Source organism: Hoplias malabaricus, chromosome 14 (genome assembly GCF_029633855.1).
Source record: "Hoplias malabaricus isolate fHopMal1 chromosome 14, fHopMal1.hap1, whole genome shotgun sequence".
NCBI lineage: Eukaryota > Metazoa > Chordata > Actinopteri > Characiformes > Erythrinidae > Hoplias > Hoplias malabaricus.
In genome coordinates, this window is record NC_089813.1 from 10,351,392 (window position 1) to 10,364,836 (window position 13,445).

A 13,445-nucleotide genomic window follows, 5' to 3' on the forward strand; every position below is an offset into this window, starting at 1 on the left:
TTATGGAATTTTGAGCACACTGCATTTTAAGCTATTTTTTATTTTACTTTATTTTACCCCCCCCCCCCCCCACCTCCCAGGGCTGCATTCACGTAAGTGTCTTAAGAAAGAAACTGTTTGAAAATGTGTTTTTTTTTTCTTAACTTCATACTTAGGCTAAAAATTAAGGTCAATAGTTATTCTTCAAAAATGTCCTTAAAATTTGTCTAATGTTCATTAAAATTAGAATAAAACTTGTAAAGGAAAAAAATGGCAAACTTCAATCTATGTTTTTCCTGCTAGTTATTTTCTTCACTTCTAGTTCTAGTTTATTTAAATTTGTGAACACTAATAATAATAATGACTGAATGTTTTTTAAAAATCTGGCTCCTGACATTTATGAACTAAAATTCTGGATGAATGGCTCCATTATAAATTGCTTACAGAAGAAAAAACAATAAGAAATGCACTGAGAAAAAAAAGAACATAATAAAGATATTATTTGAGAACTTAAGATTTTTTTTGTTGAGAATTGCTTTTGCTCTTATAAATGTCTTTGTGTTTATCTTGTGATCTTGTTTTTTCTTTGGCAGCCCTGGGATCGAATTACCAATCTCCTGGTGATAGGACCAACACTTAGACAGTTGTATCACTCTGGAGCTCTATACACACACTTGTATACACACAATTTGAAAGTGTTTCTTTAAAAATAAATCTCAGCACTCCTCGTCTTACCAGGATTTGCATATGCTGATTATGTGTAGGCCTATGGTTAAACTGGTTAAAGTGTCTTTTTGTGTAGACTGATAATACAGTATGTTATGTGTCCCCAGTTTTAAGGAGAGTTTGAGGAAGAATATTTTAGAAGCATTTATGTGATGTAAACTGTGAGGTCATGAATATTAATATGCCAGTTGTTTTTTTATCAGAATTGTTGGATCATTTACATCAGAAAGTACAAATCATTCACAACTTCCAATGTGATGACACCCAGCAATATACAAAAATAATTCCAAGTGCACATCTTGCTAACTCATTTTATGCAAAATTGCCAAAGGGCAATCAATAATTTTTTTATATGTGGCACTGTACTCAGTCACTGACTCTGAATGAAAATAAAATAAAAAACTTCAGCAAACAAGCTCTGTGTTGTGTGTGTTTTGATCACCATTTTTTCCACAAATAACAGTTACATTTTTTTTATAATACACACTTTAATTTCCATAAAAAACACCTTACAGAATTCAAACATAAACAATATGCTCCATAAATGTGAATATAAACAACGAAAATGGACATCACTGTTTTAAGAAAACACATATCAAGTTTAAAACATTCATAAAATCTGTTTCGAATGACATAATACTGATCACAATCAATCCAAATATTACATTGTTTACAATATACAAAAGCAATAAAGTGCTTTGGTATATGGATTTTAGCCGTCGCCAATTCCAAAACCCATTGACCACCGGGAGCAGTTACACTTATTACAGCTTTCAATGATTCAGGCTAACCAAAAAATTTCAGGCTAGCATTCGGGAGATCAGTTCTATTTTTAAATTTCACAGATATCCACATACATTGATTTCATTCAGATTTCCTACAAATACAATCTTCTAGCTATAGTCATCCTTTTTATGCTTTTACCAGGACATTTCAGATAAATGGTAAATGGTAATGGTTACAGTTTAATGTGACAAATGTATCTACACTGATGTTTATGATTCGAAATTCAGGTCCATGAATATCTGATATCTAATATCTGATGGAATCAATGTAATCATCTAAACAAATGTAAATAACAGTGTAATATTTGATATTCAATTCCGAATGATACATGGTACAAAGAGCACTGTATTTACTGAAACATATTAATACTAATATTAACGTGATAAACCAAACACAATGAACCAAACATTTACATTTGTGGCTTTTGGCAGTTGCTCTTCTCCACAGCAGCTTCTAATTTTCAATGGTCTGGGCAGTTTGGAATAGTGAGTATAGTGAGTAGTGGTGTTTGATGCCCAGCTTGGGCAGGAACAACAGATATGCTACCTTAGGACATTAATAAGCTTTACTAAATTGTTAGGTAATGTCACAATTAATCATTAAGTACTGATACTAAACTAGAACTTGTATTAACCAGTATTCTTTTAGGGTTTTAAAAATTCTAAATTAATGTTTATTCTTGTTTCTGTCATTACTTAATGATTAATTGTGAATTTACCAAATAATTTACTAATGCTTATTACTGTCGTTTTACTTAGAAATGTCTTATGTACCGTTAATTAATGTCCCCTTTTTGTAAAGTGTCATCCGTTTTGGAAAAAGACTCCCATTACATTTGCATACCTCTTTAACATGATAAAAATGGTAACGGTCTCTGGATAAGAGTATCTGCTAGGTGATGTAAATGAAGGACCAGGAGGCACTGTGGGAAGCCGGTGGAGGGTGTGTAATGCTCTGGGCAGTGTTCCAGACATTCATTTGAAGGTCAATTTGACATGAGCCACCTTCCTAAAAAGAATAAGAGGAATGTGGTCTTAAAATTTTGGTTCATCTGTGTGTATTATTGGATCTTATTCCAGTATTGTATGACCAGTTTAAACAATTAAAAACTATACACGCAAATCGGTACAAAATCTAACTAGGACAGTTTGGCATGATAAAGACCTTGTCCTGCAAGGCTAATACCACAGAACTGGTGACATTTTTGTTTTGATTTGTTTTAAACGTTTTTTTAGACCACTTCTAAATCATTTAATAATCCATTTTCTTGTAACATACAGTCAGTGCTAAGTAAACAATGTAACACTTAATACTAGGGTTCATACAGATTCCCCCTCTGAATGTAATTCCCATATGGTTTCAAGCTGTATTCGCTTGCAATGCACCACCACATATTTTTAACAAAGAGTTATTTAAAAAATACTTACATCATAAAAACTACACAGAACTGTTTTAAACTGAAGTAATGGCATTTTACTCTAAAATCCCTCTGAGCTTAGAGCTTCCTGCAGCAGGTTGGCTATCTGTGATGATCAGTAGAATCTATCATAATATCTGATGACTGCTTTATGTTTAAATAATCTGAGTCATGTTCCTATAGATCAGACCTTTGTGTTTGAGTCCTGAGTACACTCTCAGAAAAAATGTACTGTAGAGAAATATTATTGTGACTAAAGTAAGTTACAAATAGTCTAAATGTACAACAGTAGTGTTAAAGTCCAGTCGTGTTCCCTAAAGGTACATTCTCTTCTCCAGAAGGAGAGGTGAATTTTTGTAAACTTTTATTATGGAATTGTGTAAAATAAAAGAACATAATAAAGGTCCTGGAGATGAAATGTGGCGGATGAAATCAACATAATTAAAAAACGTACAATTATAATAAAATAAGGTACAATTATGTTCCCTAACTAAAGGTAGTTTATATGGTCCCTTGAGGGTACCACCACAGTGACAGTTTTTCTGAGAGTGTATTAAGTAACACTCTGACAAAATGTGCAGCAACAGATGGGCTACAATCAGTAATGTATGTCCACATAATACACCTCTTTGGAAGTCGTATATAAAAGTGGCCATTTTAAGATACATTGCATGGATATTGAATGAACTGGCAACTCATAATAATGGTGTATTGGTTTACAAAATGGTGTCCTTTCAGTCTGTATATATTAGTTACATCTGAAATTTTTTCTCTCCTTTCCTGCAGTCATATTCTTTACAAGAGGTCTGGGAGGTGTTTCTGTTGCATTATGTATGTGGTTGTACCCTGCAAATGTAAGATCATAAAACTGTCTTTGAAACACATCAATAACTGTCCATTTCAGTCTTGGAGTTGGGGGACCAACAGAGTGGGACATATAAACATTGAAATGTGTCAGCAGTGTCTCTGTGTGTGAAAGAGTGGGTGTTGTCTCTCAGCGAACATCCCCCTCAGCAAACTCCTCTTTGATGGAGTGTTTACGAGTCTTACAGTCCGGCATGTCGAAGCCAAAGTCTGCCCAGTCCTCTCCCCCTGTTGGACCCCCACGATTGGGGATGGTGATGGTGTGGCGAACACGGAAGTGCACAGCTTCCATGACCCTCTGTCTCTGCAACTCTCCTCCAGGACCGATGGCCATGGTGGCCATGTTGCTGCTGGAGCGGATGAGCTGCTGACCATAGTCATGACCCTGTTTCATATCCTGCAGACCCCTCCAGATGGCCAAGCGGAACTGCTCCGGGATCTTAAGAGCCCCAAGATCCTGAGAGGTAGACAGATATGAGTTAGTGTTTACTTAGTCTTGAGACTCGGTTGTTGACATCTTGTATTTATTTGATTAAAGAATAAAGAATTTGAATATATTTATAACAACAAAAACATTGTTTTATAGTAAATGAGTATTAAAATTAGTGATTAGAATATTATGTTGCTGGAATTTTTATACTCAGTTGCACTGTTGGAATGAGAGTATTCTGTCAACAAAAAACATCTGTCCAGAAGAAAAGATGACCAACACTAATTGTGTTTCAAAGAAGAGAGAGAGAGCTAGTAACGCTACAAAAGCAAAGTCTTATCAACAAAGCAAATGTTTTGAATAAACTGGCCAGTAAGTATATACTGTGTTTAAGAAGGACACAAAGTGTCACTGATGCAAAGCATCAATCCGAGTGTCTTGGGAGAACAAATAAACAACCATCCAAGGCCGTGGTATTCTCCTTTTGCTTACCTCCATGGAGAGGGTCTGGAGATGGTAGATGCTCTGGAGCCCCTGTGATGTGAAGTAGTCGATGCAGTTTTGACAGCCCAGGCTGGTTAAGAAACTGTTCAGAGACAAAAGGAATCCCACTAAGACCAAGGGGCTGCAGCCTGGGAATTATAGATTTGTCCATGGAGAACATTTCAACAAGACCAGAGCAGTATTTTTACCTACAGTAAATGATGACTCTACAATTTAAAACATAACAAAGAAAATAAAAAACCAACAACACTACATTATAAAAAAGGCAGTCTCTCCTTATCTTCTAACATTAAGTGCAGGTGAAATACACTAAAGAGTAATGCTGTTTAAATTCCTAGTTTGTAAATGTAATTTACAAAGTGTGAATGTACATTTAACAGCTAACCTTAAATCACATGCATGCTGTGATATTAATGATTCATAACAACTTTTTGCAAAGAATTCAGAATTTTATTATAAATACAAATTCGTAAAAATGCTACATACAGTCAAGAACACTGAAAAGTTTTGATATTATAAAACAGGAATATAAACATGAATATCGACACAAATATGTAAAAGGTAGACTCCGCACCTGCTTCTTTAATGTTTTTAAATCCAGTGTTTTAATTGTTTTATTTTAGAAATCCTTTAAGAAATTTTGTTAAGTGTCTTCAATTCTATACCATTTGTCCGTTAAATATCAACAAGAGCAATAAAAAATATATGCTTTTCGTGTGTGCGGACTTTACCTTTAATCGGCCAGTGATACACAGAGAATACAAAGTGCAAAAAAATGAAACATAGCCTTGATGTAGTGACAAATGAATTGCAAAACAGCGCACTGTGATTTACATGAAAATGAACCATATTCCTAAAAAATGCATATCTCTCGTGCTTTGAGTAGTGCTAATGTTTTTTGGGGGTAAGCAAGGAGAAAAATTTAGATACAGTTTAGAATTAATACAAATAAGGTGGTGCATTAATTTAGACAGATTTTATAGATCTATAACACAACACAGCATTTCTATATCATGCATTTAAAGAAAGTAAAAAAAAAAAAGGATTAGGAAAAACTTTCTAAATAATTACCTTACTATACTGAGGAGCATTTATAAAGATTTGGAACATCTGTCTGGTTCCATTCAATATACCACGAGAAACCTCTAAAAATGTAAGTATGTGATTTCTATTGAATAAACAATTTTTCTGACCAGCAGAAAAAAAAATATTTCAAATCTTATGTACAAAATAGCAAACAAAAAATGATCTGGGTCCAAAGACAGAGTGGGTCTTTCTTTCCCTCTGCTAAACAGACAGTGCTAAGTCTGTGCAGATTTGCAAAAATTTCAAAAAATGACATCACATATTCAACAAGTACAAAGGATAATACAGTGCTTTGTAATGATGAATAGAAACAGGTATTTTTTGGCCCAACAGACTGAATAATTGGTTACAGCTTAAATGTGTGTGCCTTTACAGTACCCCAGGATTATTTGTAATGTGTAATGGTGTGTGAGAGCTTGGCGTGCTACTGCAGAGTGAAGTACCTGACGAGGCTGGGGTCTGGGTTGTAGGGAGGTGGGGGTGTGCAATGAGACGCTGAGACCATAGATTGAGCTGAGTGTGCTCCGTTCACATCACCATTTGACTGCATGTGATGACTGCCAAGCATGTTTGCACCTACAGGGAACATAAACGTATATATTACATATCTTTATATGTCTATATATTCTCTTTTATCTAGGATCCAATCATACAAAATGGTAAAAAGGAGTGAAGCCAGCAACTGATTTCTTTTCTGCTGCTAACACAACATCAGTGGATGGCTCAATGTGCTTGAAGGAGAAGATTAAATGCCAAATTCTTTTATGTTAACTAACAGATTCCTTAACTGTTTATCACAATGCTGAGTGATGGGGCGAGGAAGGGCCATGCTACTCACCCTGAGATGCCACACCAGCCCAGAGACTGCTGTGGCCTCACCAAGGCTTGGTGAGCCCTCAATGGAGACCCTTTGGCATTATTTGAAAACTCCAGTTGTCCTTTACATTGTTTTATATTTGAATGATGAATAGACATATCTTCGCTGTCCTTTATATGAGTCTCCAGTGTAATTTTGCTTTATAAATCAATAATAACTAGGTTAAATTCCACTAAGAATCCATCCATCATCCATCCATGTTTCATACACATATGCATTAATTTGTTCCCATTTCTACGTCTTGAATGCAGAGAAGATCATGGGCATCGGTGAATGCTGAAGAAGTCACTCACCCATGTGTGTCATGTTGGAGGGTCCTGCGTTCTGCTGGGTCTGGTGGGCCACAATTTGGTTGACTGAGGGAAGCTTGCTGATGTTTCCATGGACTTTATTCATGTTGCTCAAGGGCGTCCCATAAGAAGATGGAGAGGTAACATGACCCCTGTGAATTGCACATTGAAAAGAATATGGACTCTGTAAGTGGATAAGTGATTCTATGTGATTAGAACTGTGTGTGTATTTAAAGAAGCAAATTGTCACATTCACAGGATGGTCAGCATGATGTAAACCATTCAATTTTAAAGTGAAGATATTTTTATCGTTAGGGTTATATTAGGTTTAGTTTAGTAGTTCTTATGGAGATGGTAAATGTAAGTCTCCACAACCTCCACAGAATTAAAGGAAGTCTACATTTATACAGCTTACATTTATACAGCTCTTTTGTAGACACTCAAAGTACATTCTTTTTGGGTCATTCGCGGACCACCTTCATGGCCATCAATCTGCAGCATCCACAGCAGCTAATCGGTAATTTTTCAGTACAGTGTCCCCATCACTGCACTTGGGCACTTGGATCCACACAGGGCACAGGGATACTTTTGTGAGTGTGTGTGTGTGTGTTGTGTGCATCTACATATGTGAGCGTATACTCACTGTCTATGCAGTAGCTGCTGTTGTTGCTGTCTGTAGGAATCTACTAACTGCTGTGGCACCAGTTCCACTAACTCTAAACTGTCTTTTATCTTCATGAGGAGGTCAAAGTTTTCTCTGCCTCGTACCTGTACAGCACAATAAAATATCATATCAAGAAAATGAAAACACATACCATTTAATCCTTGAACAAAATCAACATTAGACTTTGATTTTACCAGAGGAGGTGCTTTAATGTCATTTTGTTATGGCAGATAAATTAGTATGTGAGCAAATGTAAAATTCATATTATACGTTTATTCAGTGTCGTCATATTAGATAAAATGGAGCATTGTGTGTAGGTTGTGTACTGATTGGCCTGTTGTGTATCTCTGCACTCACTGGGATGTAGTAAATTTCCTCTTCTCCTTGTCTTCTCCTCTTCATGTTGATTGAAGGACCTGGAATGTTGGGTGGGGTCTGTCGAAAATCTGTGTAGTCCAAAGCCACATGTTCAGTTAGGGATTAAGTAAAAGAACATGTAAAAAAAAAAATGTTAAAACTAAATCTTGTACCTGGAATATTTTAATGGACATTAAAAAAGCCATTATTGTTTATAAGTAATTTTGGACCAATTTAATTGACCTGTTCCCTGTGAAATTTAGATACAATGTAAATAATGTATAGTGGCTAATGGATATATGTTAATAAGGCTGATATACTACATTAGTAAAAAGTGTCTGACTCACTGCGTTTGTTGGCATTGCCGTTTTTGGCCACGCTCTCATTCAGTGCCTGCTGCTCTCTGAAGTGATCCTCATCTGCTTTGCGGTCTCGACCTGGACATGCACATATCCGTCCTTCAAAAGACCGCCGGCCCAGTACCTGACCACTGAAAGATTGATAGTCATTATAAATAATATATTGTTTAAATATGTTTATAAAAACATTCTAGAATATTTAAACTAATTTCTATGTGCCATATCTGAAAATGATTGGTTTCTTTGTACTAATGATAATGGTGATGCCAGTAACTTCACCATACAGTCACAATCACAACAGTTAAAGACAGAAAAATGTGTACTAACTCTCTTGTCTCTAGGGTAATGATGATGAGGATGGGTCTACGGTTCATTCCACCAACACAGCTACTGTTGCACATGAAATTATACAGAATTGTTGTGAACTCTGTTCCCACCTAGAGAGGAGAGAGTGAGAGAGATTAAACATGACATTTTTGTACAAATGCGTTTACAACTTCCTTTCATTTCAAAAGAAATGATGATGACGTATTTAAAAGCTTTTGTCTACATAGGGTTTATAAAACAATTTGGACACTTCAGAGCTACAAAGAAGCATTTTCTTAGTCTTGCCTCTAGGTGGTAGCACTAGCTTCTGCACCAGTTTGCAAAAAAACACTGATACAATAGTGAAAAGAAGGCCTTATGACCGACCTGAATTGTGACTGGTATAGTTAGTGAGACTCTAATTACTTTGCTTATTTAAGGCCTGTCACAGCACGTCTGAGAACTCATGTAAAAGTATCACTCTGAGCTGTGTGAAATCACATTATGAGGACACAACGTCCCGTTAACACAATGGCATAGCTATAAAACACACTTGTTTTAATTAGCTTATTAATGTCTACACCTAATTTTATTATGAACTTAATGTCCTGAAACCTTAACATCAGGTCCAATGTTTATTTCAATACAGAATGTAAGAAGACGGGGAAGAAGTAGAAATAGATTCATGAAGTACTAACACGGATAAAGTATTTTATTTTTGCTACTGCTATTCAAACACGCAGACACTGGCTAATAGCCCATTCTGCTAAGTCACATACGGGATAAGGGATTCTGCCAGTTCACGTGAGATGAAACTGTAGAATCCATTTAGTTCAAAACTCTGATTCAGCTCATAGTTCAGATTTTTTAAAAGGAGTGGAGAAACTACAAGAGCAGCCATGAGCCTAGAAGTGAAAATTGGTGTTAGCATTACATTTTTAAAAACGTATATTGTCTGTGGCTTTGTCGCCCCCAACTGGTGCAAATGAAAACCATCCTTAATATATAAGATTTGTAAGTGTAAAGTAAATGATTTATAATGAAAACTATGATATAATGTTTATTCTAGTGAACGATTAAATTATCCTCCTGATTAATCCATTTTTAAATGATTTTATGTCCCATTTAGTTTACACCCACCTGTGGAGCTTCATACGGTACTAGGACGCTCTGTCGACCTGTTACTGGATCGTCTACATACTGACACAAGTTATTCCCCTCCACTCTTATCAAATGACTTGCTGGTGCTGACTGACCTGAAAAAAGAGAAAGAAGAAAAGGTAGTCAGCAAAAAGAAGTAGATGGAGACTGACAGAAGGAAAGAAGAGAGGATGAATGAAGAGAGAACGCTGTTAAAAGAAGGAAATTCTGCTTGCCATTAGTAAATCTTTACCAGGACTGAAGTCAAAGTGGCAATTTGGAACAAGTTAAAATGATATTGGATGGACATTCATGCACCTGGAGCTGTATTATGTTTATGATTACATATAGAAGTTAAGCTAACACAAATATCTAACATTAAAGCTCCTTACTTTCATTGAATTCTCGTCCGAGCTCGTGGTTGGGGCAGCGCTTGACCACTTCAGTCACGTGTTCGGCCTTCTTGTATATGGGCATGGCACGGATCACGCTGCCATGGGGAGGGGAGGAGGCCAACTTGATCTGAATGGGGCAGGTCTTAGCAATCTGACAGTACAGTTTTTTCAGCAGTGGAGAGTACTGCAAAACAAGCACAGAATTTGATATATAAATATGAATATTAAAAAAAATGACTCTTAAAATATGCCTGCAGTAATAGTTTAGAGGAACATGACTAAGGGTGTGTAAAATTGGAAAATACATGCCCCAAACGTACAGAAATTCTGACACGGAGCCAATTACAGAAAAGGATTCAATAGCTCCAGAGCCCATGTTTATCCATTGCTTAATTAAGGATTTAGTGGTGAGTGCACTTTTGCCTCTGATGGCGAAAGCTAAATGGTTTTATAGCGTCAAAATTACTATGACGAATGAAGATGAAAGGATAATGTGTATTGTTACATTTTCCTACTACTACTACTACTACACGCACACACACACACACACACACACACACACACACACACACACACACACACACACACACACACACACACACACAGTATAACAGCAAAACCACTGCATCGTAATTTAAAAAAATAACATTAAGTACAATGATTTTAACTTCTCAATGTGAAATCCTACATCCAATTAGGAGTAGGGCAAATTTACGAGAATAGCTGGGATTCAAATCCACAGTCACCTGACAAGTAGCAACATTTTAAACAGCAGCATTTTCTTTTAAAAACAAATTACAAATGACCTTATACATAACACAAAGGGAGGGAGACTTACGATGGCATTTGTTAGTGGTTAGGAAAATATAGTTTGACACTGTTTCTACATTGAGATCCCAGGACCACATGACTTTTTTTGATCTTTTGTGATGGAGAGACTAATTCATCAAACACACACACACACATACACACACACATAGCATGTCAGAGCTTGTAAAACACTATAAAGTCATCCCAAATATTCACTAGAGGAAACCAAAATATAACCTAAAGGGAATGAACCAACTTTGTGTGGACTTGAATTAATGTGATTCAGATTCTGTAATGCTAGGTGCGTCAACAGTAAACCTGATAAACTCATGAGTGGAGAATCGAATATGAGAGTTGCTGTAATAGCATTAAAACAACTTCATACTTCATACAATACTCCCCCAAAATGTTTGAAATTAGAGAATTAGACCAAGTTTTTACTTCCACAAAATCTACATTTCCAAGGCTTTGTAGCTACCCCTTATGAGTAATATCTGCTACTTTATGGCGAACCGTTCAACAGTGCACACACAAATGATACAATCTTGCTCATAATATTAGACTCTCTTGAGAAGCCATATATATGAAAGGTTACCCCCTGCTCACTTCTGTTCAGTACATACACTTTACACTTACAGTCTTTAAATGGCTTGGTTCACTCATTTGCGCAATCAGCTTTGCCTGCAGCGGATAGCTTCTGCAACCAGCCAATGAGTTCACTACTGCTCATCACAGGAACATCATCAGTTTACAGTAACAAGCAGCAAGACAGATGCCCCCACTCAAAAAAAAAAGAAAAAAAATTTGTTGATAGCAATTTGTTGATACATATCTAGACACTTGTTCTGGAAGATAAATGAACCTTAAATATGCTTTTCCCGTTCATAGACCCCACAAATGATGGGCTTTTTTAATCTCAGGACAATTAACTAAATAAAGTGTCTATTTGGTGGTCATCTTGGAAATGCCCCCAGGCTGATTTCCACTCATTCTAGACCAAGCTCTTATCTCAATAAATGGGAAGACCTATAAACACAAACAATTCAGCTCCTTCTGGGTACCGTGCAGGCAAACATCTCCACAGAGATTAAAACATTTTCCCTTATTATTTTTAAAACCCATCTGTATGTGGTTGCCTCTACAATAGTGGTACATTAGTGGATTTGGGGCATAGTTGTTTCCCAATGACTATGTGATGCCTTTGTGCAATGCACGCTGTGTATTTTGGTGAGAGAAATTTGTCAGATTTAGGAAGCAGAGGGAGGCAACTCTCCACTGCAGAAATGTACATGATGATCAACACATTACATGATACAGAGATCAAAGCTGCTTGAGGTTTTACCAGGGGCAGTACACACACACACACACAAATACTCACAATTTATTCTGTTAAATGTGGAGAAATGACATAGATTTCTTATCAAGACTTACACTAACCTTAATTGCTACTAGCCTAGAGAGAGACAGAGACAGAGAGAGAAACATAAATCATTCTGTGCAGCTGTGAGCAGAGAGAAGAGTCTCAACACGTCCAGCTGTGACACACCCTGTTTTATTCACATCATTCACAATTGTCTTAGTAAGTATTAATCTGTCTCTCTAGGAAAGTATAGAGTCCTAATGTGCCCCTTTTTGTAAAAGAGACTAAAGGGCCATTAATAGGAGAAAAGCCCAAGAGATTGTTTAATCTCATCAGTTTCTCCCAAACATCAACAAAATCAAATGGAAAGAAAAAGGAGACATTATACTTCTCCTGAGAAAAAGAGAACAGGAATCTCACCTGTGTCTCCTTTTGAGTTTTAGTGTAGATCTTAGTAAAGCCTCACACTAGGCATAGTTTTGGCTGAATAATAATAGTCATGTTTATCTGTAAAGAAAGACAGCATCACATCCATTTCATGTATTTGTGATAAAGAACATGATAAATATGTTTTTATTGTTATTTATTATGTATGCCAGTCAAAAATGTTTCCTCTGCATTTAACCCCTTAACACACACATCTGGAGTGGTGGGCAACCATGCCCAACCTCCAGGGAGCAGCTGGGGATAAGGTTCCTTTCTCAAGAGCAATTCGGCTATGGATTACTGTCATTTCTAAGTAATTTCTCAGCAATAAAATGTTCCTCTGGGTTCACAGTCTTGGAAAAGAACAATAGATGAAGGCATGTTAATGAAGAAAAAACCTACAAATCAGACCCAGCAAAAGAAAGAACAAGAAGCAACGAAACATAAACGATCAACGATCAAAGACAGAAGAAGTGTAAGTAATGAAAAAAAGGAGATGAAAACATGGATGCGCATCCCAGAATGTGATGAGTATGAAGGAGAAAGCGAGGTTGGACCAGCACAGGTTGGGGCAGGCTCTGGGCCTGGGTGATAATGGTGTGTGTGTGCCAGGCCTTTGGGCGTGTTACAGCACGTCGTGGCAAAGCCAACGAGCTTCACAGAGCTGCC

At 36.6% G+C, this 13,445-nt stretch overlaps 1 protein-coding gene across 1 annotated transcript in view; it reads right to left on the minus strand.

The window, feature by feature from the left end:
* Positions 1 to 1,277: 1,277 nt before the first annotated feature.
* Positions 1,278 to 13,445, minus strand: part of tp73 (tumor protein p73) — a 31,780-nt gene continuing 19,612 nt past the window's right edge. Inside the window, exons 4-13 of the mRNA XM_066643230.1 lie at positions 10,178 to 10,364; positions 9,786 to 9,901; positions 8,667 to 8,776; positions 8,328 to 8,470; positions 7,981 to 8,069; positions 7,603 to 7,727; positions 6,963 to 7,111; positions 6,236 to 6,368; positions 4,695 to 4,788; positions 1,278 to 4,229 (exon numbers count right to left, since the gene is read on the minus strand). Coding sequence (XP_066499327.1) covers positions 3,903 to 4,229; positions 4,695 to 4,788; positions 6,236 to 6,368; positions 6,963 to 7,111; positions 7,603 to 7,727; positions 7,981 to 8,069; positions 8,328 to 8,470; positions 8,667 to 8,776; positions 9,786 to 9,901; positions 10,178 to 10,364 — 1,473 coding nt within the window. The 3' untranslated portion in view covers positions 1,278 to 3,902. The remainder of the gene's footprint in view (positions 4,230 to 4,694; positions 4,789 to 6,235; positions 6,369 to 6,962; positions 7,112 to 7,602; positions 7,728 to 7,980; positions 8,070 to 8,327; positions 8,471 to 8,666; positions 8,777 to 9,785; positions 9,902 to 10,177; positions 10,365 to 13,445) is intronic.